General features: G+C 44.6%; 1 protein-coding gene across 1 annotated transcript in view; it reads left to right on the plus strand.

Moving 5' to 3' along the window:
• GLCCI1 (glucocorticoid induced 1) overlaps positions 1 to 24,525 on the plus strand; it is a 53,396-nt gene extending 28,871 nt beyond the window's left edge. The window contains exons 4-8 of the mRNA XM_086467748.1: positions 7,994 to 8,110; positions 10,917 to 11,069; positions 16,914 to 17,124; positions 22,961 to 23,081; positions 24,177 to 24,525. Coding sequence (XP_086323874.1) covers positions 7,994 to 8,110; positions 10,917 to 11,069; positions 16,914 to 17,124; positions 22,961 to 23,081; positions 24,177 to 24,525 — 951 coding nt within the window. The remainder of the gene's footprint in view (positions 1 to 7,993; positions 8,111 to 10,916; positions 11,070 to 16,913; positions 17,125 to 22,960; positions 23,082 to 24,176) is intronic.
• Positions 24,526 to 25,779: the final 1,254 nt, after the last annotated feature.

Here is a 25,779-nt window from a genome sequence, read left to right on the forward strand (position 1 = left end):
CTTTACGCCTGTTGGATTTCCTCCCTCCCTGCTACACCGTGGCCAGAGCGAGGGCTGAGGAACCAGCCTGTTGTTGCTTACTAATTTTCCTGCTCAGAGTTACCTTAGGGAGCTTTCTGATCTTTTTAACACCGCTCTCCTGAAGGAGACAAAGTGTAAGTTGGTACGTGAGCCTATTCTTGTCTAGAAGTTCTGTTCAAGTTTTAGGGCGGAGGTAGAGAGAGCATCACTTTTGCAAGTGGAAAAGGATGGTAAGTGTTGATGCAGTAGTGGTATGATTACCTGAAATGCTCTTTAATCATGTGTATTTTGCTGTAGACTACAGTTGCAACTAGAAAGAACCCGCCAAAAGTAACGTGGATTTGCATCATGAGAAAGTCGATACAGTAAAATGTTCTCCTGACCGTTTCAGCCCAGCTGAAATGACGGTATTTCAGGTTTTGTCGCAGTGAACTTCATTCTGTCCAGAGTTCATGTAACTCTGGCTCTGGCCAGTACCTAATAACTGGCCTGCAGTCAGCCTCGTGCCCCTGTTGGGAAGGGTGCAGCCTCTCTTGAAGAGCTACACCTTTCTCTTTAGGAAGTGAATTTTACAGCATGTTCTCATGGGCTGGGACTGTTCCCTGATACCCTGGGCTTTTTCCATCCTCTCTCCTGGCTCCCTGTTTAATAGGACTTCCAAAAATGAGAAGAAATGTGTAGGTTATTTGAGGAGAGGATGTTACTGGCAATATATAGTCCTCTTCTGGACATTCATTGATAGGAAAAATAGTTGTCGAAAGGAGTGATGTAAGTTTAATTACTTGGATTTTGAAATCAGATTTGACAAATAAGGAATAATGTTACATTCTAGTGGTGGCAATAGCCTCATTTTTAAAGATGAGGACCTGGGCCAAAGCGAGGTCAATCCAAAGTGGGTCGTCTGTTCCCATCTCATTGATGCCTGTTATGAAACCCATCGGAGCTGATTTATTAGTGCGTGGGCCTTCAGTTGCCTGGGTGGCTTCATCTGCAGCTGTGAAGAAGCACTCAGAAGCACCCATTAAGTGCCCAGAACTTAGGGTGGAAATTTTGAAAAGTTTTGGCTTAAACACGACCTCCCAGCACAAAGACATTGTAGCAGGGGCAGGAATAGCATCTGTATTTCCAGGATATCGCTTGCTTGCGTTTGCTGAGGGACCATCCTCCGTCTTCTGGCGCTTCCCTATCAAGTTCTGCAGCAAGCAGCTTTTCTTCCCCACAGGGCTGTGACTGTTGGTGACAGTGAAACCTTCAGCAAGTCTCTGCCATTTGATAGCAGTGATCCCTTGTGCTAGGCTGCCGTCCTCTTCATGGGCTGACCACAAGGGAAAGATAAGAAACCTGTGGCCGGTGTCTTTCGTGGTTCCTTTCTGATAGAACACAGTGATGGAGAAAAATGGGGTGTGTGGAAGGGGAATTGTTTCTGTCCGAATTTTGTAATGGTTGTTCACCCCAAAACCTGCCCTTGTCTTCTCCAGCTTATGGTTCTTCCCCTTCCTCTGTTTTCCTTTCTCCAGCTTCTCAAACCAGTTTCCCTGCCTTTTCTAGTTCCCAGGGTCATAGTCCCAGTGACGTTCTGTGTGTGTTACCCGTCTGGTTCTCGTCCATCTTCCCTTACTGGAGCTCTTACCCAGTTACCTTCCAGCTCCTTACCTGTCCTCTCTATCGTTTGGCTTTTTTTATCCCTTTCTTTTTCTTTCCCTCACCTGTAAGTCCTACTTCCAGCTTCTCTGTCTGGCTACTGTGTGGTGGGTGTTAAGCGTTTGTTCAATACCAACGATACCTGTGTCCGCCGTTTCTTTGTGCCCCAGTGACCCGTGGTTTCTGGAAGGAGAAATTCCCTGGGGCAGTTCTATTCAAACCGTAAAGCCCACGAGAGACAGAATTACTGGCAAATGTAGCTGCCAGTTCCAGATCTCTTTCTTGAACATGTGCAAACTGAAATTTTTGCTATATTTCACCAAATGTAAAGATTTTTCCAAGAGGCATGTTCCCAGCATAAAGGGCTTCTGGAGAAATGTTTGGCTTTTTCTTGCAAAGCGTTGGACAGCAGAGCTTCCCAAGTAAAAAGCAACGATAATGTGTTTTAGGACACTGAATGATAAAATGATTTCCATCCTCCCTTTCATCTTGATTCTTAAAACAACTCTAATGCTTGTACTGAAGGCTCAGAAGGGAAGGGGGTAGGAGAACTGAATGTTGCATGGTAGACTTCAGGGAAAATTTGACAAAGCTGTAGGCAGCTGAAAGCAAGAGCTTAACTACTGGAAATAAAAGCATCACCTCTCCGGGGCAGCTGCGTTTGTTACGGGTGACATCGGTAACAGCAGTTCTGCTCGGCATTTTGAGTCGTTTCCCATGGCGGTCGACCATCACCAAGTGGATGGCTGCTTGCCGTTTCCTTGGCTTGCCTTGGCAGTTTGGGCTCATGTTCCCTTGTTCCAGCAGTTAATGGAATGATTTCTAGCATGTGTTTTTTATCATGTTGATACTGTAAACTAGACGAATCCTAGTATGCATGGTTTTAGTTGGTTTTGATAAAAGAAGGTTGAATGTGCTTTTAAGTGTAAAAGAATTGTTTTTTCCTTGGTTAGCTTGAGAACTATTACAACTAAATGCATTTATTTAACACAACTGGGAACTCTTTTTGAAAGATTTACATTTTGAAAGCCTGAAAGTGAGTGTATAGACTTAAGATCTCAAGCAAGCAAATTAATTCTCTATTACCACATTAAAATGGTTCACTTTGGGTAGCTGAAAATTATTCTGCACTTGAATTGAAAGAGGTGAGTGTCAGGATTGAATCTGTCTAGCAGTGAAATAGGCAATGCTTGTGTTCTTGTAGGGCGTCTATTAAAAGGTTTAAATCTCCTCAGCTCTCGGTATGAACTTTGTAATGATAGTGTGTATGGTTTTTATCACCTCCTAAGAAAATTTACTTTTTTTTCCCAATTCTGAAGGGTTCTACTGCTTGTTTTTACGAAGTCTTGGTTATAACGTTGTAAGGTGATGCCTGACTGCTTTAACATCATTTTAATAGGTGCACGTCTTGACTAGGAGACGAAGATTGCTATCGGTCTTTGTACTGGGCGCGTACCAAGTAGTGGTTTGAGCCACTGGTGGTTTTTCCCTTTCAACCTGAATAGTTAGTTTGAAATTCTGATGAAGTCGGATAGGGACAACTTTAGTTATTGCTTACCCTGAACTGGAATTGACTCAGAACTGGAAAAAACCCAGGATTTAAAACAGAGAATTTTCAGTTTGTGTAGGTTTTTAATGATGTATTCCAGACAGCTGATTGTCCCTTCCCTTAAGCACCTCTGTGTGCTCTATCCGCTACACTGACACCAGCAACCCCGCGTTGGAAGGTCCCTTTTGCTCTAACAGAGGGCTTGAAAAGGACTTGGGAATAAAAGAGAATTGAATATGAGAGCTTGTGCTTTTTGTGTGCTTTCACATACCAGCTGAAAGTTCGGATTCAAAGGTTTCGGGTGACTTTCTAGTGCTTGTTTTGCTCTTTGACCTACTGGTTAACTTGTTCAGTGACAAGTGGTTCATGGATGAGTTGGAGCTCGCTCTCATTAATAGGGAGTTCGTGGCTCATTCAGCAGTGGGACGTTACCCTGTTGTGGAGCCTGGTCTGTAGGAACAGAACCCACTGACCGGTAAATATTAAAGAGCGTTTGGTCAGGAATGGTGAGACGTGACACGTTCCTTTGTATTAGTAGTCTGCATCCAGGTCTCTTCAAATGAAAAATTACCAGAATACTCGGATTCTTCCGGTGTTGAAAAGAACTGACCTAATTTGCTTATTTCTCAGGTTTGTGCCATTAGCTGTATTAGTGCACATGCATATGACAAGTGGTGTAGACAGGATTCATAATTATTTCAAGTACACTTCTAGCTGTAAAAGTATTCAGCAAGCAAGAAACATAGGGGTTTTCCCTAACTTTTTGTTCAATAATCTTTCATGGTCATCTCATAGTTGGCCCTATGACAGTGAACCATCACAGCCAAACTGCAAGTTTGTCTTGAATGGCCTAATGTAGGTTTATTACTGTTACGATGCACTGATCTCTGTGTTTTCTTGGGGTTTTGTTTGTTGTTAGTTTGTTTTTAATAAATGACTTTGAAGTACGTGAAGAAAAGAGTCTTTCTGGTACGTCAGCAGTCACTGGAAGAGGAAGGGCTGGAAACTTTCTTAATTTTTTTTGAAATGTGCACAGATGTGTGCTTTGTGTTACTCCCTGCCGTACAGTCACGTGAGAGTACCTGCCAAATGTGAATTAAAGGATGTACTTTGACATTTACTACCATATATGTTTAGTAGCAAAATAATTTTAAATAATTGTATCTGGACATTGGAAGTAGGCTTCAAATTGCATTTATTCCTTGAGGAATTCCTTGATGTTTTTTAATTTTTTTATTATTATTTTCATCTGTATCCTCTTAAGAAAATACCGATATTGTATAATGAAAACTTTCTGCCTGTCTTGAAGCTAGGTAAGACAGGGAGAGCATTTGAGTTGACATACTAAAATCATTGTCACATTTTCTGGATCTAAGCGCACATATGTTCAAGGCTAAGGCTTTTAATGTCTTCAACAACTGGCCGCTTCAAAGGGCGCACATTAGATCTTTTTGTGGTGATTTACATGTGTGCCTTAGTATGACTGTGTATGCCCCAGTCACCTCTGTGCTCAGTGCTTGGGCACGTGAGGGAAATGGTGCCCCAAACCCTTTCTGGTCTTAGCTGCCTGGTTAAAGTGGAGTGTTTTGTTCCTGAGCTTTTTTCCCCCAGCATAGCACGTTGTTCGTTTTCCGCCTCATCTTCCTACCTGAAATATCTCTGTCACTGCCCTGAGTGGAGTTCAGTGTCAGAGTATATTTACACCAGCGCAATGGCTGGATCTTCAAGTATGTGTTTCCCTGATACCAATCACTTGGCACCATGTTCTTTGCACAGCAAATCCCCTAGCCTGTAGTTGCGTCAGGCAAGTGCCCGAGAGACAGGATCTGCAGCTCCTTTGAGATCTTTTGGTAAGACAGGGGCCATCAAGGCGTATGTTTCAGGCTCTGTCCTCACTACACGAATTATACCTGTTTTCCGTGGATTAGTGTACCTCATACCTGTCTGCAGCTCGCTTTGGTTCTGTTTGATGCTCTGGTTGTGCTTCTCTGCTGCTTAGGAAGAAGGTGAAGATAAACCTCTAGGAAGCTAGCGCAGCTACCTCTTCCTGTAGAGGCTTTATTTGAGTTTGAGATGGAAAATAATTGGCAATAAAAAGCTAATCTTGTAGGAGGAAAAAAAAGCGATTGGGATTTCAGGATTAGCTTTAGCGTGTGGTAGATTCACTGTGGACTCCCCTTGGTGAAGAGATGGAGCGTCATTTAGTTGGGAGGATTCTTCTGTCCGTGCACTCGGTGCTGCTGCCCGCTTAGCGTGGCTGCTCCGTAGCTGGGTTGTCCACGCTGGCCAGCCTCTGTCTTCCGTGGCTGGAGGATGAATAAGAAATGGCAGATTCCTTTTTATATGCCTATCCTTACATCCTCATTTTTTTGTGTGTCTGATGGTAACTACCACATCATGGAAAGCTAGGGTCCTTCAGATTCGGGGCGAAGGACAGATGAGCTGAGAAGGCACATCTATCTTCACTGCATTGCGTGTTTGGCTCAAGTGATCATATCAGCTCCAGATCCACAGTCAGAGTCTTCAACAAGTTTTCCTCTTTCTCCCCAGTGACCCAAGAAGCCTTTTCTTTACTATCAAGAACCTATTGACTGCCAAAATAGATATACTCTTGAGGTGGCTGAGAGAACCTGGGGTTCCAGGGGTCAGAGCTTCAAGGTTTGGTCAGCCTAGAGACATACCAGCTTATCAACGCTCTCCCATTTAATGCTTTCACTGTCCAAATTTGACAGTGAGAGGTTATGTTCTTAAAGATTTGCAAGCTGTTTGTGACAGAAATCAGTCAGCTGGATCTCTGAGGTGGAACTGTATAGGTCTTTTTTTTTTATATAGCGTGCTTCTGAGGAAAGCTCAAAGCCAGATTTCATTTAAAAAAAAAAAAAAATAGGATATTTAACTTTTCAACGAGGAGGGAGCGCACAGCATCAAGGAGAGGCAGCAGAAATGGAGGGTTGATGTGCAGCGCTCTCCCTGCTTTCTGGTTATTCCTGCAGCCAGCCATGTCAGTCCACAGCTGTCTTCTGAGCTGACCATCATTTTTCTCTTCTATTTTAAAGTCGTTTTTTGAAGGGGAAGATGAAGATTATTTCCCTGTTCTTCCCATTCTCCAGCATTCTGATGTAAGACATCAGTCTTTATAGATGTATTTGTAGTTACCAGACTGATAACCCGTTTGCTTTTTCCTGTCTCTATGGAGCTCGGTCTCCTAATTGCCATTACTCCTACAGGCAGAATGGGGAAGTTCTAGACAAATCTTTTTTTTTTTGTAGAGTTGAAGCATCTCTTTGGCCTCCTTCAAAGTTTCTTCCAACGTGGTGCCTGAGTTGCCCCTTTCATCCAGAAATTAGTCTTGCCAGTTCTCTCAATCTAGCTCGTCTGTGTTAGAAACTCAGTCGTGTGAGGGCTCTGTCTTTCTCGATGTATTCTACACACAGACCCTTTTGGAAGCCTGAGCTGTTTGTCTGTTGTTGAAAGATCAAAGTATTCAGCCATTTCTGAGTAGCAGTGCTCTGAGCATGGGTGACGAGCTGCGGCAAGACTTGATACGAAGCCTTCAAGGTGGACGCTTCTTTCCTGAGCGATACCAGAAACATCGCCAAAAGAAAAGCCCACAGCCTGGAGCAAAGCTCCATCCAAACCTCTCGCCAAGCCAAGCGCTGTCGTCTCTGACGCTGCGAAGAGCGACGTGAAGTGGTTCTCTGCCACGGAGCTGCTTTGCAGGAGCACCAGCGATATATTTAACTACTTGGAGTTAACCACGGAGTGCGTGTAAGCTGTCACTCAGAAAGAGAGGTTACTTGCCAGCTGATGAAGTTCTTTGAAACATGAATTCCGTGTGCATTCACTCCTCCTTGCTTGCCCTTCAGCTTTTTCAGAATTGTACCTCTAGCTGAGTTAAAAATGAAAAGGAGCCGTGCGTGCTTGGCCTTATACGCCAGTGTGCTGAGCCTGAGGAGGAGTGGGACTTGAGCCCAAAGGAAAAAATGACCCTGTCTTAAGGAAGTGTCTGTGCCTGTTGTGTGAATTTGCACATAGTCTGAACTTCTGAGACAGTGCTTACAGAGGTAAATACTCCTGTTCATGTAGAAATTGTCCAGGGGGAATAAATAAGTGGAGGAATACCCAAATTAAATTCTTTGGTTTCTTGCTAAGGAGCAGGTCAAATGGATAATGGCTTTAGTTGCATTTGACCTTTAAAATGTGTAACTTTTGATTAGACATCTTCGCAGCTGACAGCAGAAAAGATAACTCTGTCTGCCTGAAGGAATCTGTGATAATTTAGCCTGCAGGGAAATGCTGTTAAATATATTAAATAAGTTCCCCAAGATGAGCAGTGCATATTGATTGCCAGTTGTTTGTGAAATGCTTTTATGATGAATTATCACTGGAAAATTTGGTTTGCTTTGAGATCAAATGAAGTAAACTGTAGTAGGCTTCAGAGTCCCCAGTTTAAACCAGTTACCGGCCAGAAACTGCTACAACTCGTCATTCTGACTACTTTTGTTTGCATCGGTTGTTACTGTGCTTGTTTGTGAATGAAGTTTAGTAATTACATTAAGCCTGCTGTCATATTCGGGTTGGGAAATAGGGCAGATACGTTGGAGGAAGTATCTAATAAGCAGAAAGAGGGTTTAATGCTCGTGCTTCAAGGGAAGGCAATCCCCTACGCTGGTGAAATCCTCCAAGGAGGACTTTGGACGTCTGCGATTCCCTTTCTGTGTGGAGATCTGAGCAGTTCTCCACTCGATAACTCACTGTCACTCCACCTGAACTTCTTTCCAGCAGATTGCCAAACTGAGGCAGCAGCTTCAGCGCAGTAAGCAGAGCAGTCGTCACAGTAAAGAGAAGGAACGTCAGTCGCCTCTCCATGGCAACCACATAGCAATCAGTCAGACTCAGGTAAGTAGAGAGTTGCTGTTATTAACAGCCTCCTGCCCTGTCAGCGTTGGGTGACTAGTCTGCTGTTTCTTCCCACCTTTCTTCTGCTTCTATTCTTGGGTGGCACGCTGACGTGCTGAACAACCTGATACCATTGCATTTTCCCTGAAAATTATCTAGTAGGGGTGTGTGGTGTAATAAAAGAAAGAAGGGTTGCAGCAGGATGGCAACTAAAATAGGTTAAGATGCTGTAAAAATTCTGAGCGTGGCCAGACAGCACTGTGTTTCCAGGGATACTTAACTTGGTTCCAAGGCTAACTTTTGTGGTACACTTTCAAAAGTTTCTGCTCCTCTGTGCTTGCTTACCAGTTTCACAACTCAATTTCGTCTGAGCTGGTTAGAAAAAACAAAAATAGAAAAGAAAGGAAAAGAAAGTACCTTGTAATAAGTAGTTTGGATTGGCAGGAAAAAACCAATACTGTGGTGTTTACTTTCTAAAAAGAAAGCAGTAATTCACCTTGAATTTAAACTCGACTGAAATCAAGCTGATGCTTGCCACAGTACCCCATTCTGGCTGACTACAGGATCTGTCAAGCTACAGGATAAAAGTCTTTTTCTTCATGATTTTGTCTAGGACCTGCCTCTTGCTTGTTATGGTAGTCCAGAATCGTTGCTAACACAGGGTCCTGTCTTTTAGCATCAGAGTTTGTGGTGGCTGTGGCTGTGTTAGAGTACAGTTGTTACAGTGTATTTGGAGAATTTCCATCATACTAAATGGAAAAATTGCTTTCATCACCAGCCTGTTCTTGTTCCAGACACTGTGACTTACTGTAAAACCTCAGACATAATCTTCAGAATGCAAAATATTATGTCCAGACTATGTTGATGGCCGTGCTCATGTTCTGTACCAACGAGCATTGTGATGACAGGACTTCTCTCCAGCCGTCAGTCCATGGATTTAATATCCTCCTCTCTGAGAGGTTAAGCTCAGGCTCCTGGTCTGACAGCTTCTGTTTTCTGTTGTCTCATTACTTACCCATTTTTCAAAGTGATGTGTGAGTTTAGGCAAACGTTAATGTAACTGATCATTTTGACGTTAGCCTGGCTGAGACAATTTTTGTTTTCGGGTCGTTTCCGTGTATCACAAAGTTAGGAAAACTTGCCTTTGCTTTGGATATATCTCTATTTCTCCTATTACAAAGATGCTGACACCTATGAAGAACAGCTTTGGCCAAATTACCTGGCCATGAACCAGATCCTCAGCAGGGTGTGACGGAGGAAGCCCCACGCGGTGTCCGCTCTGGCCGTTGTGAACTGCCGGCGAAATCGAAACCCAGTTACGAGTTCTAAAGCTCAGGCAAGGTTCAGTCAATGACTTCATGGACCTTAAGCCACTCGTAGAAAGCAGTGAATCGTGTCTCCCTTGACAGTGCAGACATTCCTGATTAAATTTCACCCACAGGGGATCCTTAACCTGGACCCCATGTTACTAACAGGTCACTGTTTGAAGCCCTGAAATGTTGGCTCTGTCATTGTATTTCCTGGCGGCCTTTTTAAATAGCTGGTGTTTCAGAAAGAAGAGGCTGAGCCACGGTGGCTGATCCTTTATGTTCCTCCTTCTCTTTGGATAAAATCTCATGGTTAAAACCTGATTTTTGTGATGAAGAGATATAGGAAATGGTTACTCTTCCTGAAACTCTTATGCATCTGTAACGAAGGATCCCGCTACCTTTTGCACAGAAAAAGGCTTTGCTTTCCGTCTCGAAGCAAGCTGTTGCAGGTACCTGTGCCACTATTTCTAGTCACAGTCAAAACAATTTGACACAGACTGAAGTCCACCCAGGACATAGGTGAAGGACCGTTCTTTAGCACTTGGAGCTCACTTCGGCGTGGCTCGTGCCACGTTTTGATTTCTCAAGAAGGTGTTCTGTGACGAGGCTGGGGAAAGTTTCGGCCCTGGCAGCAGTGTGAGAAGCCGCCCTGCAGGCAGCGTGTCTTGTCGGAGTCAGAGGGTGCCTCCACGCAAGCGACGTGCACCTTTGGAGCTGCACGTTGTGCCACAAGGTTCCTCTGGCAAGAACTCCCCCCAAAAAAGTGCTTACCTTTTGTCTTGAGCATCCTGTGATGCTGTGAAGAAGTCAAAACCACATTGAGAGGTGAACACTGTTCGTGGCTGTCAGCGTAGGTGCATCTGTGTAGCTGCTGCCAGGGTAAAGCTTTTGAGGTTGACTGTGCACAACGTATGTGCACTCCTGTGAATGGTTCCTGTTGGTAGAGGGTTTTTCTGAAAACCATACTTGTGTTTATTTACGTGCTTGGTTCTTAGACTCAAAATGATTTAACACCTTTGACATAAAGTTCTGAAAAGCTGTGAGCTAGTGACATCAGAGGTTCAGAACGAATGCTGTGTTTTTCATTCGCTAAAGCCAACCAGAAGAGAAGTGCATTAAGTATTTCAGTTGAGTGGTTAAGCTTTAGGAATGTTACGAAATGCCTTTTGGATCCCAGTTAAACCAGTGCTCCCCATCCCCCTACTGCGTATTCTGTACGTCTGGAAAGTACAGATACCTGCCCGCTTACTGGTGAGTGAAGCGGTGCAGTGCTTGTAGTGTAGAACGTTTCTTTGGGTTACATGGAGGTGGTTTTAGGGGCTTTTGATTTATGCAAGCCTTTCTTCTTATTTAAATTTGCCAAGTAAAGATGGTCTTCTAGATGGCAATGTTAATACATACTCTCTTACTTTTAAAGTTTTCTTTTAGTGCTGGTCTCGGACTTCTGTTTTTATCCCATTTTCCAACTTGAAATCATGTTGCTCTCTACCTTCTAGGCTTCTATTTCCAGATCAGTCCCTATGCCACTGTCAAATATTTCAGTGCCAAAATCAACTGTTTCACGTGTGCCGTGTAACGTCGAAGGAATAAGCCCTGAACTGGAAAAAGTGTTCATTAAGGAAAACAGTGGAAAAGAAGAGGTATCCAAGGTAAGGTTATATTAACGTCTTTACGCTTGTTTTTTCTTCATCATCGATACACACGTGAGAAACCTTCCTCGTGGCTGAAATTACAAATAATTTTCTTCAAAGAACTGTGTATTTGAAAATTTTATTTCGGTGTTTTAGGGTGGTGTGTGTTGGGTTTTTTGTTTGGGTTTTTTTTTTTTAAAGGTCTTCTGGCTAAATGTATTTAGAATGCCCTTCCTGTGGAGAACTTGAAAGGTTTTGTGCAAAATTCAAAGGCTTGAAAATTTAGATACTTCAGGCTACAGTAGTTCGTAATTAAGAGACCGGGATATATTAATATATTTGCTTCATTTTTGCATTCTTCTTCTTAGGCAAGACTTAAGTTTCCTGTGCTGTGCTCTGCTTTTTGGTTTTAATGCTTTTCTTCCGTGAACTGAATGTGGGCTCTTTCACTTCCATGAAACCCCTGCGATCTGTCATGGGAGATGCTCCCTACGGGAAACACTGACTGGGGCAGCTTTGCTGATGTGGGCAAACTGGAGCGTTGGAATGGTCATTGAGGAGCACTCGAGTGCTTAGATGACATTTGAAATGTGAAATACTTGGTTTACAGCCACTGTTTCTTAAGTAGCCAGTGGACATTTTCTGCTGTGGAATAAACTACTGTTTTTTTCTAATCTTCTCTAGGATGTAGGTTCTTTTCTTGTGCATGGTCATGTAGCAGCAATTCAGTGTACGAGTCAAGCTATAAAACTTTAATCAGAGGTTTAAGATTCGAAAAAAATGGTACTTGTAGTTCTTCATTTTGGCAGAAAGCTTAAAGTTTTGGAATAGACTTGGCTTCTCCAGAGACTTAGTTGTGTGGACAAAGCAGTCTTAAGAATGAGATACTGTAGTAGCAGAAGTTTTACGCTAAGCTTGCTTTCCTAAGCCTTTCTCATCCCTTTAGAAGGGCTGTGTGTTGTTAACAGCAGAATAAGGAGAGGAAAAAAAGAAAAAGGCAAACACAAACAACCAAACACACAACCCGAAAAAGAAAGCCCAGATCGATAGACCTTGTTGCAGCATCTCCAAAGGGAGTGTAAAAAGGCCTGTATGACGGTGCCACCATCAGTGCTGCCGTGGCTAGGGTTGTAATCTCCTGTGCTTAGAGGACACTTCATTTATTTATCAGACAAATCATCTTCATAAATGTTGTCCTTGGGCTTTAACAGCGTATTACTTGGGACGCAGAGCTCGGTCTCCCCAGTTACTGAATGTACTGGCTCCCATCCAGCAAAACAGTTAAGCACATACTTAAGTGTGTCGTTGGAGCGCGGCCAGAGGTGCTCAGCAGTTTAGGCAACCAAGGCAATAGTGAACCCTTCCTCCAAACATCTAGCTGGGGAGAGGCTTCAGACACAAAAGAAAGTCATAAATTAGATGTTGCCCTTGACGTCAAGTCCGTCTTTGGGGGCAGAGGGTTGTTTCCTGCTCAGTAACTGCTAATTTCTGTGAAGGCTGGGCTAGGGGGACCTCAGGTGGGACTCCCAGCACTGTCTTCGAGCTTATAGATCTCATAGCTTGCTGATGGAAGGTCATCTCCACCATCATTACTCAGTCTTACTGCTGGGGGACTTTGTCCTGCTACAACAATGGAGCTTCTTTTTTAGCCTGGGGGAGTCGAGGCAGCTAGATTAAAGGTTAGGAATTACTGAACAAAAGGTAAACCGTAGGAAACCAAACTTCATTAGTTTCACTGCTAGAGAAACGGTTGGGTTTTCTGTCCATTTTCTGCCATTCTCTCTTGCTGTAACAGTCTGTATTTTCAGAAAGCATTTTCAAATAGCAATCAAAGGTAACGGGTTGCTTTGGGTGAGGTGTGAAGGATAGATTATTCTATAGACTTGCCTGTAAGACCGGCGTGCATCTAGATTTTCAGCTGGTTTCTTTGAACCTGTTTCCACATTTACTTGGCAGTTTTTTAACAGCACCTGTTCAAACCTTAATTTTCATATGAATCGATCTATCAAGCTGCATAAAAGCACTTTGTGCCTATTGTGAATCTGTATTCATTTGCCAGGAAAGGTTTGGGGAATAACATACAACCTGCTAAAAACACTGAGAAGGAGTATTACTTTTATTTCAAGTGCAGCTCGCTACCTAATTTTTATTTTTATTTTTCTTTCAAATTTAGGTACTACATTTGTAGCTTTCTGATTTCTTCCATTTCATTTCAATAACCCTGTTTGGGCTGTCCCAGGTAAAATAACAACGCATTTTAGTTCTGTTAACTTTGAAGATTTTAGTCTAGTGGTCTTGATTTATTTATTTTTTTTATTAGTGTCTCATCTCTTCAGTATAAACTTGTGATTATTTTTTTTAACAAACTGTTTCTTTGTTCATATATTTAAATCAGACTAGGTGATACATAGGACAAAAACAACCTTAAAGCAGTTTTAGAGATAGTTTTATGGATGTTACTTGAATTACCTTTTTAATTAACTCTCAGTTAAAACGGGTAACCAGTGAAACTCTCCTCCCAGTTACTTCCTTGCTTAGTCTTCAGATACACAAATCAATTAAACTTATTCTTTAGACTTGCTTTTTGGTTTGTAAGGTATGATGTCACATACTTTCTGTTTTCCCTTCTGCTGACTTGAATTTTTGTAACCCTACTTTTTTTTTTAAAAAAAGTGTAAATCGATTTGGGCCGTGTGTGATGAGTGGGGGAGAGCAGCCCTGGGGAGAAGGGCTTGGGGGTGCTGGTGGGTGAAGAACTGGACATGACCCAGCAATGGGCGCTGGCAGCCCAGAAAGCCAACGGCAACCTGGGCTGCATCCCGAGCAGCGTGGCCAGCGGGTCGAGGGAGGGGATTGTGCCCCTCTGCTCTGCTCTGGTGAGACCCCCCTGCAGGGCTGCGTCCAGCTCTGGGGCCCCCAGCACAAGGCAGACACGGAGCTGCTCGAGCGGGGCCAGAGGAGGGTCAGGAAGATGCTCAGGGGCTGGAGCAGCTCCCTGTGAGGACAGGCTGGGAGAGCTGGGGGTGTTCAGCCTGGAGAAGAGAAGGCTCCAGGGAGACCTTAGAGCGGCTTCCAGTGCTGAAAGGGGCTGCAGGAGAGGTGGGGAGGGACTCTGGATCAGGGGTGTGGGGATGGGATGAGGGGTAACGGTTTCAGACTGAAAGAGGGGAGATTGAGATGAGATCTTGGGAAGAAATCCTTCCCTGTGAGGGCGGTGAGGCGCTGGCCCAGGCTGCCCAGAGGAGCTGTGGCTGCCCCCTCCCTGGCAGGGCTCAAGGCCAGGCTGGATGGGGCTGGGAGCGACCTGCTCTGGTGGGAGGTGTCCCTGCCCAGGGCAGGGGGTTGGGACTAGAGGGTCTGTAAGGTCCCTTCCAACCCAAACCACTCTGTGATTGTGTGATTCTTATGTTCTAAGGTTGTGAGGACGTCAGTTTTTAAAATAGTTCAGGCATGTCTCATGGAAAGTAGCTTCTAAAGTATTTTTTTATGTTGATCGGGTTTAATACATAAAGTTTTTAAAAAGTGGAATCCTTCTAGTTGATATTTTCATGAAGTTTTTTTGCACTTGTCGAAACTTGGGATTCAGTATTAAGGGAAAGATAAATACAGGAGCACAGTAATCTGAAATGCTTGTGGGCATTTGCTGTGCCTTAACAGTTATTTTACTTGGAAAGAGAGGTGAATATTTAGCTTTTTCTACTTGTGTGTCTATTGAGAGGCATGTCTAAAAACAAGGGTTAAGTCTTTGTACCTCACATTTTAATTTAGTGGAGGGTGGAAATATGTAATTTGGGATATACTTCCTGACTACATAAGACTACGTTGTTCCTCTAGGTGTGGAAGAACATCTGGGTTATCCCAGAGTCTTTAGCTGTTCTTTTCCCTGCTCGGGCATCCTGGCTTTACCTGTTAGGCAGAGCACAGTATGTGCACTTACTGAGCCACGGCTGGGTGGGTTTGTTTTCGCCTCATTAGCTGTGTGCCCTAATGCTCACTGTGACACCTTGCTTTGAAGTCAGAAATCTGAATTTCTTCCTGAGTTTTTGCTTCTGTATGATAGGGGAGTGCCTGAGGTTGTGCTCTCTTTTTGCCACACCTGGGTGAGAAGGAAGATGATAGTATCTGCACTTTATGGGTGGAGAAACACAAATCCATCAGGCTCCTATTGTGTGGTTCTTCAGGTGACTTAGGATGCTGCGTGCTGGTTTAGTGCAGCTCCCGTGGTCCCTTCTGCACCTCTGAACGCTGAAGACTTTTGCAAATCAATCCTGTATAGACTGGGCACCTAGGAACAGAACCGTAAAAGAGTGGTGGCTCCGGTGGCTTCCTGGCGTCTCGCAAAGAGTTTTTGTGGCAGAGACGGAAATAAAAACGCTGCTCTGCCTGGCGGGGATGTTAAGTAAGAGCCTGTTTTCTTTCTGCAGCTTCAGTCTTGTTTTCTACCTCTCTTCTGTCTGCGTCACCGATGACATCGTGCTCCAGGTCTGCCTGGTGCACGGAACGAGTCGCGGCCCGTCGGGGGCGATGGGAGCAGCGAGGCGCAGTCCAACCTTTGCAGCGGTTGATGTAGCAACTGCAATGTTCTTACAACATGTTTCTTCGCTCTTAATTGGGGTGTGAAATGGTATTAACGGGAAGGCTCGGCAGAAGAAGAGGCTCCTCCTGCTCTGCTGGCCGCCTCTCCGTACAGCACGCGGTGGTTTTCTGGGTAGGCTGTTGCTGAAAAGGGGAGAACATGACGCTCGGCCGGTAGGTTTCGTGTCCTCCTTGCTAGCAAAAGGGTTGGGTTGAATTTTAGGCTCTGGAACGAGCTGTTACACTTTCGGAATATATGGGGAAGAGGAAAGCAATGAAATAAAAGTGCTCACTTGAAGTGAGAAGGAAGAAGTCATTTATTTTTTTGGAGCTAGAGCATCGAAGCTGTTCTCCGTGGCTTGGACTCAGCCCTCGCTGAAGTGAGGCGGACAGAGATACTTAAATCTCGCAGGCATTTTTTTTCCCCCCTTCCCTTTTAAGCAAAACTGTAATTCTCATTTTGATTTCTTACATCTAAAGCAGCGCTGTCCGTCTGATAAAAGGAATTTTCCCGTGGGAAGGACAAGCGGAGCGTTCCAGTCCTCCTCCCGTGAAGACGTGTACGCGGCGCATTGCAGAACGGGCTGCAGGATCGCTCTGGCCGGTGCCCACGAGGCTGGTGTGAGCAGGCAGGGCTTTACTGGCTTTGCTTCGAGGGGAACCTCGTGAGACTGGTGTGAGTCTGCGCACCATCGCCTTGGTTGGCGTTTTGTTGTCAGAGGTCGCCCTATAAAAGTGAAGGATGGAATGTGGAAGGTGTGTGCCAGGGCATCAAGGACTTTTCCTGGGAAAACCTGGATGGTTTCATTTATAATTGCAAGTCGGTTGGTTGTTACGATAACAGCGTGCCCCGTCGTATTTGGTGTTTTCTGCTTTCTTGTGTCCAAAAGGGACCTCTGTCACTTGTTTCCCTTTTGTGATAACAATGACCTATACTGGGTATGACACTGAGTATAATTAGAGGGCTATTTAGGGAGGTTTGCTTTTTCAAACTATCATTAAAAAAACCCAGAAAACCACAATACTAGCACGTGTTCAAGTGCGTTCTGGTGTTAACTTTGCACGAAGAGGGTGTCGTTGGCTGGGAACGCCCGCACGTTGCCCCAGCGCTCGGCGTAATTCGTCTGTGATGTGTCCGCTGCGCGTTGCCTGGTTTTTCTGGTGGTTCTTTCCAAAATAGCTTGTTTGCTGCTCCGAAGACCTTGCCTCCTTGCTTCAGTTCCTGGCCGGCGTTGCTCAGGAGGTTGATCTTCCCTCTGTAACCTGACTTGCTTGTTTCTCTTGCAGCCTCTGGACATCCCTGACGGTCGAAGGGCCCCGTTACCTGCTCACTACCGTAGTAGTAGTACCCGAAGCATCGACACTCAGACTCCGTCGGTCCAGGAGCGCAGCAGCAGCTGCAGCAGTCACTCACCGTGTGTCTCTCCCTTTTGCCCTCCTGAATCTCAGGATGGGAGCCCTTGCTCCACAGAAGATTTACTCTATGACCGTGATAAAGGTGAGAGTAGAATGGCCCGCCGTTACCTATGGGAGGCATGTGGTGTCCTGCTTTTACAACTACCTTCATTTTACTCATTACATCAGTTTTTTTGTTTTTGTTTGATGGTTGTGGAGGGATTGAGGATTTATCTTGAAATGGGTTTTGTTTGTTTACATATCTTTTTTCCCTCTTGTTTGTGAAACTTCACAAACATCTTCCATAAATACGTCAGAGGAGCACAGCAAACAGTCTTAACTATTTACGAAGATCCTAATGTGAAGAATTCAGACTGTGACTTGTTCGTGTTTTAAAAAAAGGTTTCAAGAAGGTTTCTGGTAGACTGTGTATTCATCGTGGGTGAGTTATTTGCTGATCAAAATGGTGATGGTGACGTTTTGGACTGCTTTTAAAAGTACTCTGCTTCTGAACTCTTACATTGCAGTTGAAGCTGTTTGGTGAGGAGCTCAGAAAGGAGCTTGAACAGTCTGATGGAGAGAATTGCTTGTCTGTGTATGTTGCTTAACAACCCCAAAATTCTGAATAATTTATGTGTTTATATGTCAATGTCCTGCCTTCCCCCCCCCCCCCAAAGTCTGTAAAATGTCATTTGGTTTTGTAGAAGGAGTAAAACTGGAGTTTTGGTAACTAAGAGTTACTGACAGAACACGTAGTACGAAAATGCGGGCAGCAGTGCAAAAAGACTGATGTTTTTTTTGGACAACTATTTACTAAGGAAATTATTCTTGAGCTTCTGGTCCAGCTAGCTGGAAAAAATGGACTTCAGTTTGGAGGGGTGCAGGGTTTGGGTAAAACATGCAAGCTAAGAGTAGTGACTTTCACAGAGGAAAGGAAAACTCCTTAAGCTTTAGCGTAGATTTACTCATGAGCTCAGGGCAGCAGTATTCTGAGGTTGTAAGTAAGGTTAAGCTTTTTCTGTAAATATTCTCTGTTTAATAATTCTTAAATTGGGAATAAGACTGGGTGAGGCAGCGGGAGAAATACTAGCTTTTGGTGGTTTCTGAGAAGTACTGCTTTCCCATCTTGGGTTTCAAAGGAGGTGGCAGACAACCAACCCACCTGCCCAAATCCTGAACTGGGGCTGGGTGTGTGCACGTGTGTGAGGTAACCACAACACAGCAGAAGTCTTAGCTCAACGTGAGGGCTGGCCGTGCTCCAAAAATAAGAGATATTGGCTCCCCCCCACCCTAATTCTCTTTCTGTGACTGTGTTGTCAAGAGTGAATCGCTGTAGAGACAGCCCCGAAAGTCTTAGCACAGCAGGAAACCTCTTGACAGGTAAATTTGTTCATGTGTCCCCATAACAAATACAAGTTAAAAAGCGAGGGAATGAAAAGAATAATGCCTGTTGCAGCTAGCACTCGATTATCACAGTCACTGGAATTTCCAGTGGTACTTCATCGGCAATAGTGAGCGAAGACAGTTTGAAAGAGCACATCTAACCTTCTGGAATGCTTTGCAAGGGCTTTTTATCTCCCGTCTTGGATATTTTGAACAGCTAATTGAGGTAAAGTTTATTGCTGAACATCGCAATGAGGAGATACTTGCTCGTGGATTTTGGTTTTGACTGGCTTTAACGCTGGGATTGCGTCGCAAGTAGCGTAGAGGTGATGGTGATAGGCTGCCAGCTTTGTAACGTTAATATAATTGCTTTTTTAGATTAGTTTAAGGTGCTTAATAACTGTGCTTAGGAAAGATAAAAGCTTGAACTGCTCATCACAACTTCGCTCTTTAAGGAAGAGGGAGAAACCAGAAGAGTGCGTAGCTGTTTTCCAAGAGAAAGCAATTTGTTCAGAGGCTGTGAAGGTGCAGTCAGAAAGGCGCCTTTTGGCCTCGCATGGTTAAGACCCCGCGGGCCAGTTGTTGAATAAGAAGGTTCTCTTCAGAGTAGTTCAGTTACAGATGAGTGAGGGATGTAGGTAGGAATTATTAGGGAACAGCAAGTTTTGAGAGGCAGTTTATTAACATCCTTTGTGGATGGTAACTGCTTTGTAAAACAAGACTCCTGAAGTTTTTCACACCTTCATTTTGGAGGTTTCTGCGAGGCGAGAATGGAGCCGTCGTGAGTTCGCCGTGAGGCCTGTTCAGTTCTGAAAAGCGCAGTGTCTAACCAAACGTAGACGTTTTAAACCCAAGGTGTTTTTCTGTTACTTTTCACAAGCCGAGGTTTTATTTTCCTCTCAATGGGAATGACTTGGCTTTACCATTAAAAACCGTAATTGTCAGCTTTGTGAATGCTCCGGAGTGTGTTGCTGAATAGGAAAAGGAAGGTCAGTAGTTTGAGAGACGTGAGCAGCGCGAGGAGCCAGCGCCCTGTACAGACGCAGCGCTGCTTTCCATTTCCAAAGCATCTCTCGTTTCTTGTGCGAAGCTCTGCTTTGGCCTGAGGCCCTCACAGCTGCTCTTCGGACTGTGTCAGCTGTTTGGTTTCCCTTTCTGCAAGAAAAACTGCTCAATCTATTGAATTTTTTCGAAAGAAAGCTGAATTTCAGAAGAGGCCGCAACCGCCGCTCGGATGCAGCGGTGACCCTCAACGGTGTTGGCCGGAGCAGCGAGGGGGAGGGTGGGAGAGGAGGCACCTTGGTGGCACCTGGCTTTGTGACCTTGATTTCAAACGCCAGCCTGCTGCAAGGCGAGTCCCTGCCTCGCTGCTGAGCAGCCACCAGCCTCCCTGGGTCTGTTGACAATGCTCTGGCCCACGAGGCTGCAATTCGGAGCGCTGCAGAGCGCGCCTGGCAGCTGAGGCAGAGGTGAGGTGCAGAGGCACCCGAAGGTGTAAGCAGATGCAATTTGAGGGGCTTTTGTACAAAAAAAAAAAAACCCAGGTAGTATAACCTGTTTTCCAGGGATTTTGTGCAGCGTTGTGCATTCCCACTGCTGCCAGCAGGCTGGTACAAGCAACGTGTTGATGAAGATGAACTGAAGATACCGTCTAACTTCCGAGCAGCCAATGAGTAGGTTTTAAAATGAAGTCTTTGAAACAGTCTCAAGGAGCAAAGGTTTTTTTTTTTGAACCTATCAAACCAAATCCCTAGGCTCACTGGCGAAGCTTCTTGTTCCCTTTAAGTTTTGTCACTCCAAAATTTGTTTTACAGATCCTTTTTTCAGTTTGCCTCCTTTGTTGCTCCAATATATGCGAGCTGAACTTGGTGGTATCAAGTCTTCTGGTTAAAATAGTGTGATTTTTTTTTTGTGTTTCATTGCAGCCTTAAACGTTTTCTAGACAACAGAATATATCCATTTCGAATATTTATGTTTAGGAATTCTGTGTAATAAGGCTCCGTATTGTCTGCTCTGTGGTTATGGTAACAAAACTCACTTTAAAGGTTACATCTGTTAATCTTCAATCATTGTCATCTTAATGAAATGTGATTAGTGGGCTGAAATACGCCAGCAGAGCACACCCTTCTGGTGGGAGCCTGGAAGATGCAGCCGCGTCCTCTTGACACGAAGGCTCGCGCTTTGCAGCCTCCGAGGCGGTAAGAACCTGTGTGAACAGCACGGTTTGAGAGCACACGCTTGCGGGGCCGTTCAGGATGAATAAGGTGACAGTTTAGCACTTGAGAGCTTACAGGATGTGCAAGAGGAGGCTGCCCTGAGCTGTGAATTCCACCTCTTGCCACGTTAACTCGCGGCCTGCTTTCCCAGTACCCTTCTGTTCTCATACCGCTGCTGCACGCGTGGAGCCGACACCGAGCTGGTACGTGTGAGCCGCCTCATAACCACACGGGTCTTTCGAATGCTCGTTGGTGTGAGTTCGGTCAGAATGAAGAGCTACCAGCTTAGGAAGCTTTAAAAGCAGGGAGGGTAAAAAGAGAAGCAGAACGGTTAAATTATACAGTGCAGGTTTTTTACTGGTTTAACAGCTGTCTTACGTAGAAAGTTTCAGCCAGACAGGGCTAAATAAACCCAAAACTTGATTGAAAACTGAACTGGCTAGACAGGACTCTAAATCTTCCAAGAACTGACTTAACTTTGAATTCGCTTCGATTCTTCCCTTGGATGTGCTTCCGCAGTTCCCTGCTATTTGGTGGAGTGAACAGTAGCACGTTTTATGTCTCAGATTTTATTTTTTTTTTAAGTAGAAACTTGGATCTTCAGTTTTCAATATTAGGAGGAGGAAGCGAACTGTCTGGGTTCTGTTAATGATTTCTGTGTTTGGAATGAGCTGCGTGGGCCAGCAGTGGGAAGGTGCCAACAGGACCATCGTGCTCCCAGCTTGGCAAACCCCTGTATTGTCTCTGAGCTTTTTCTGCCTGCGTAGGGTTAATACCTGAAGTTCTGTAAATGGCAGTTCTGTGTTCGCTCTGCAGCAGGAAAGCGCTGAATAATCAACACGCTGCTGAGGTTCACTTTGACTGGTTTGGGGTTTGGTTTTTTCCCCCCCCCCCCTCCTATATTTCATAGTGACTCTCCAAAGGGAAGTGTGACACTTGAGCGGGTTTGTGCCTTGTAAGAGGAAGCAGAGATGTTTCAAAACCCCCGACGATGAGCTGCGTATTTGAGTCATGGTTATGCAGAAGTTTATGTAGGTCCTGTTTGCAAGCTGTAAAAGACAACCTCGTGTGTGCTTCAGGGAATCTGCCTCGTGGTGCTTGAAGCTTTGGTCATTTTTCCGCTGTTGCCGACAGGGCACACGTGGACGGCAGCAGTTGCCAAGAAAGGTGTCCGAGTTAGGAATGGTGAGGGACCCAGGGTCGGCGGGAGGGCTCAAAAGGAGATGAAGCAAGAGCAGGTTTTTCTCCCCGGATAAGGTGGGTTTCTAAGTCGGGGGGATCCTCTTTAACCTTGCCGTTTCACTGTCTTTAATTCTAAGCCCAAGCAGAGGGCAGGGAGCCACTACCACTAGCCTGATGAGAATAGATGTTGCTGTTTTGAAAAGGTGGAAGCCACTGCAGGAACCTAATTGTCCGTGAGCAATCACGGTTGTACCTACTTGATTTCCTTAATGCACTGAATAGCGCGTTGCCGAGATGAGGGGCTAAAGCGAACCCTTCCATAGTCTTCCCTTCTCAAACACTCCTGCTCCTGTCATTGCTGGAGTCGAGCCTTCTCCGAGGCGCGCTTGCGCTCTCTTCCTTTTCCAAGAAATCTGCTCCCTGGATCTTCACACCTTGGTTCTAAGTGCGTCTAGTGAAATAACGCGCAGACCAGCTAGAGCTAGGGAGAATACCTGTATCGTGGGGCGAGGGGTGATGGGAGAATTGACTCGAGGAGGTTTTACTGTGGATACTAAAACAACTTCGCGGTTGCGAAGCGGGTGAGGTCGGACCCCGTGACGACGAGGTGTCGGCACCCGTGTTGCACCCGTGCTCTGTTTCTTCTCAGCTTCTGAACTATTCATGAGGGTAACGAGGTCGATGCTCCAGTGAAGAATTATGTTTTAAAACAAGATACATGCTGTATACACCCATTTGTGATAACTGCCTATACAGTGAGAAGGTGTATTACCATTACCACTCGTAACTCTTCTGCATGCATTATGCATATTACCTTGTTCATTGATGTTTTTTTTGAGGTACATAATAAAGAACGTGTTTGTTTCCAGGATCACAGCTCTGCTTTGTTCCGATTGCAGCGTTCTGGATAAAAATACCCTCCTGTTCTGTGTTGTTGTATGATAGATTGCTGCTGCGCTGAAGCTTTTATTCAGAAGAAATGTGCTATGCAAGGGTGTTAGAAATAGCCTGCCATAAAGGAAGCCTTGTGGTAGAAGCAAACCGGCATCGTGGCTAAATTGTGGAAAAAAAAAAAAAAAAAAGGCATCTTGTTTGGAAATCAAATTTAATTAAAAAGCACTCTCAATCTCTAGTAATATAACTGCTTTAAATTTTCAGACAGTGGGAGTAGCTCACCGTTGCCCAAGTATGCCTCATCTCCCAAACCAAACAACAGCTACATGTTCAAACGAGAGCCCCCAGAGGGATGTGAGCGAGTGAAGGTCTTTGAGGAAATGTCGTAAGTAATGCCTTTTATATCAGCTGGTATCTGCAAAGCAGTAACCCTGTTTACTGAGCCTATCCAACTGCAGATGAATAAACTATTCCAGCTGATGAGTTTTTTCAGGAGCAAACTATTCTTAGAGTTTGTACAGAAGAGAAGTTGAAGTGTTCACGGTGGTTTGAAGAGGAAATGGAGTCTTTTATGCTTGAACTCTCTTTTTTTGTGCATTTATAAAAGGCAACAAAAACCCAAGCAGAAAAGATAAGGTACATCTAATTTCCTAAGCATTTGTAAACCTCTTCCCGTATGTTTTTATTAACTTTTTAAGCGTTCGTGGCTTAAGGCAAAAACTCTCCTTGTCGTAATTCTTCATCAGTTTCAAGCCCAGGCTGCGTTTTGATCCGTGTAAAACACACAAAATGGAATGAAACCGGTGCAGAGGGTTTGTGGACGGTAGCAGACTTATGGCATACGCTTTGCTCGATATTTTTGCCGAGCAAGACGTCAGAAATGAAACTCTCGGACGTCCCATCTCGTTCCCCTAGACCCAGCCGTGTCTGAGCACGCGCTGTCGAGGTTGCATGCTTAGCTCCCGCGGGTGAAGGAATTGAGGAGGGGACGCTTCTTGCTCTGACAGCGTTCGTGGCCTGCTGGAGGGCGGAGGAGCGGTGTTGGGTTGTGGAGGAAGCCCCCAGGCAAATTACGGACGATGGGGAAAGGAGAGGTCTCTTTTGTGGAGGTTCTCAAAGGGATTTACTCTGACCAAACGTGGTGGTGCTGCCTTGTTTTTATTAAAGAAGAGCTTGTGCCAGTCTAAATTACCGCGGCATTATTTTTTGGGTTTTTTTTCCCCCCTGTGCATCTGTACTGCAGATTTTTCTTGCTGGAAGTTGCATGTTTGTCCAGTAATGACCAAGTCCTTTTTGTGACGGTGCTGTTTTTGATGCTGTGGATCAGTTAGCTGACTGCCAATATGGAAGATGTTTGCCCCTCTGTCCAATTAATCCCATTCCTCGTCATTCACATTTTAGCGACGTGTAGAACCGCGAAGGTCATGACGTGTAGGACGCCTCGGTGGGCCGGGTGGATAATCTTTCTTTCTTGTTGTAGGTCTCGTCAGCCTGTCTCAGCCCCTCTCTTTTCATGTCCTGACAAAAACAAGGTTAATTTCATCCCAACCGGATCAGCTTTCTGTCCTGTAAAACTTCTGGGCCCCCTCCTTCCCGCTTCCGACCTGACGCTGAAGAACTCTCCCAACTCGGGTCAAAGCGCAGCTTTGAGCGCCCTGACTGTCGAGCAGCTTTCCTCTCGGGTCTCCTTCTCCTCTCTGTCAGATGACACCAGCACAATGGACTCTCCCGAGGTCCCGGTACAGCAACCGTCCCCACCGCAGCCGCCGCTTTTGCAAGAACTCCAGACCGAAGACCATCCCTCTCCTCAGAGCTACGTCTTCATCTAGACCGAGGCGGAGCAGGCCTCTGCCCTGAGACGAGGATCGAGGAGGTGATCGTTCAGATCCATCCGCCTGAGGTGGGAACCTTTCAGAACGACACGGGATACTTGGCAGCGCTCGGAAGAATATCCCAGACGCCGTTCTCGGCAGGGACAGAGTTCATATTCGGCATTTTTTTTTTTTTGGTGAGAAAGCGGTGATGCCTGCAGAACCCATAATATCATTGAGCGTTTTAAGTGGAGACTATGCATTTCATAGTATGTTTGACCAGATTAGTACTGTGTCCTGTGTTCTGTTTCAGATTCTACAGTATAAATAAGCTCTATATATATATAAAAAAAAAAGTTGCCTGTCTGAATAGAAAATGTCTTGCTGTGTTGTGTCCTATGGAAAATACTGTACTTCAGGATTATGTTTACAATTGATCCAGGTGTTTGTTTCTAACTTCTGTAATACACACAATGCAAAAAAAAAAAAAAAGAAAAAGAAAAAAAAAGAAAAAAAAAAAAGAAAGAAAAAAAAATAATGGCCACAACAGTTGCACAGTGCCCACCCTATGGCCTAGCTTCAGGTACTTCTCTCGAAGTGTAAACTCAGGTAACTTGGAATGTATATCATATTGGGATAGAAAATATTTTACAGCTACAAAGCTAAAGAGGGAACATCACTCTTTTGCCTTTCCTTGTTTTATGCATTAATATTTCCTCATTACATTCCACTTCCTTGGAATAAGTGCATTCAGATCCAGGCGAACGACGATCCTGGACGTGGGTGAACATGAGGAGAACCAGCAAATCTGTGATGTATATCACTTTGTCACGTGCTTAGGAGTAAAACAACTGTTGCATTTACTGTCATTTCAATTTATGTAAAAATGTGGCATTTAAAGGTTTCAGGTGTTGCTCAGTTAATGACTGTTAAACTGTTGCAAATAAAGTGTTCAGTACTAGGCTGTACATGAGAAACATTCCACGTCGTCGTGTGTGTGAGAGGATTTTGAAGGACAAGAATGTTTTTGTTCAAGGTCAGAAATTCTTTCAGGTTTCACAGGGGGTGATGGGGATTTCCTCTCCTGTTTTTGTTGGCAGTTAAGGATGTGAAATGCTACTGTTACCGTCTAAAAAGTCAAATTAATGTTTAGTTTCTCTTTTGGAAATGCTCATTCATTTGCCGGTTGGAAATAGGTTGGGGTTTTTTTTTTTTCCAGGTTTTGTCGAGCAGTGTTAGGTGAGCAGCGTTTTATTTGTGTAGTGAGTAATT

The sequence above is a fragment of the Leptosomus discolor genome, chromosome 7 (genome assembly GCF_034619465.1).
Source record: "Leptosomus discolor isolate bLepDis1 chromosome 7, bLepDis1.hap2, whole genome shotgun sequence".
NCBI lineage: Eukaryota > Metazoa > Chordata > Aves > Leptosomiformes > Leptosomidae > Leptosomus > Leptosomus discolor.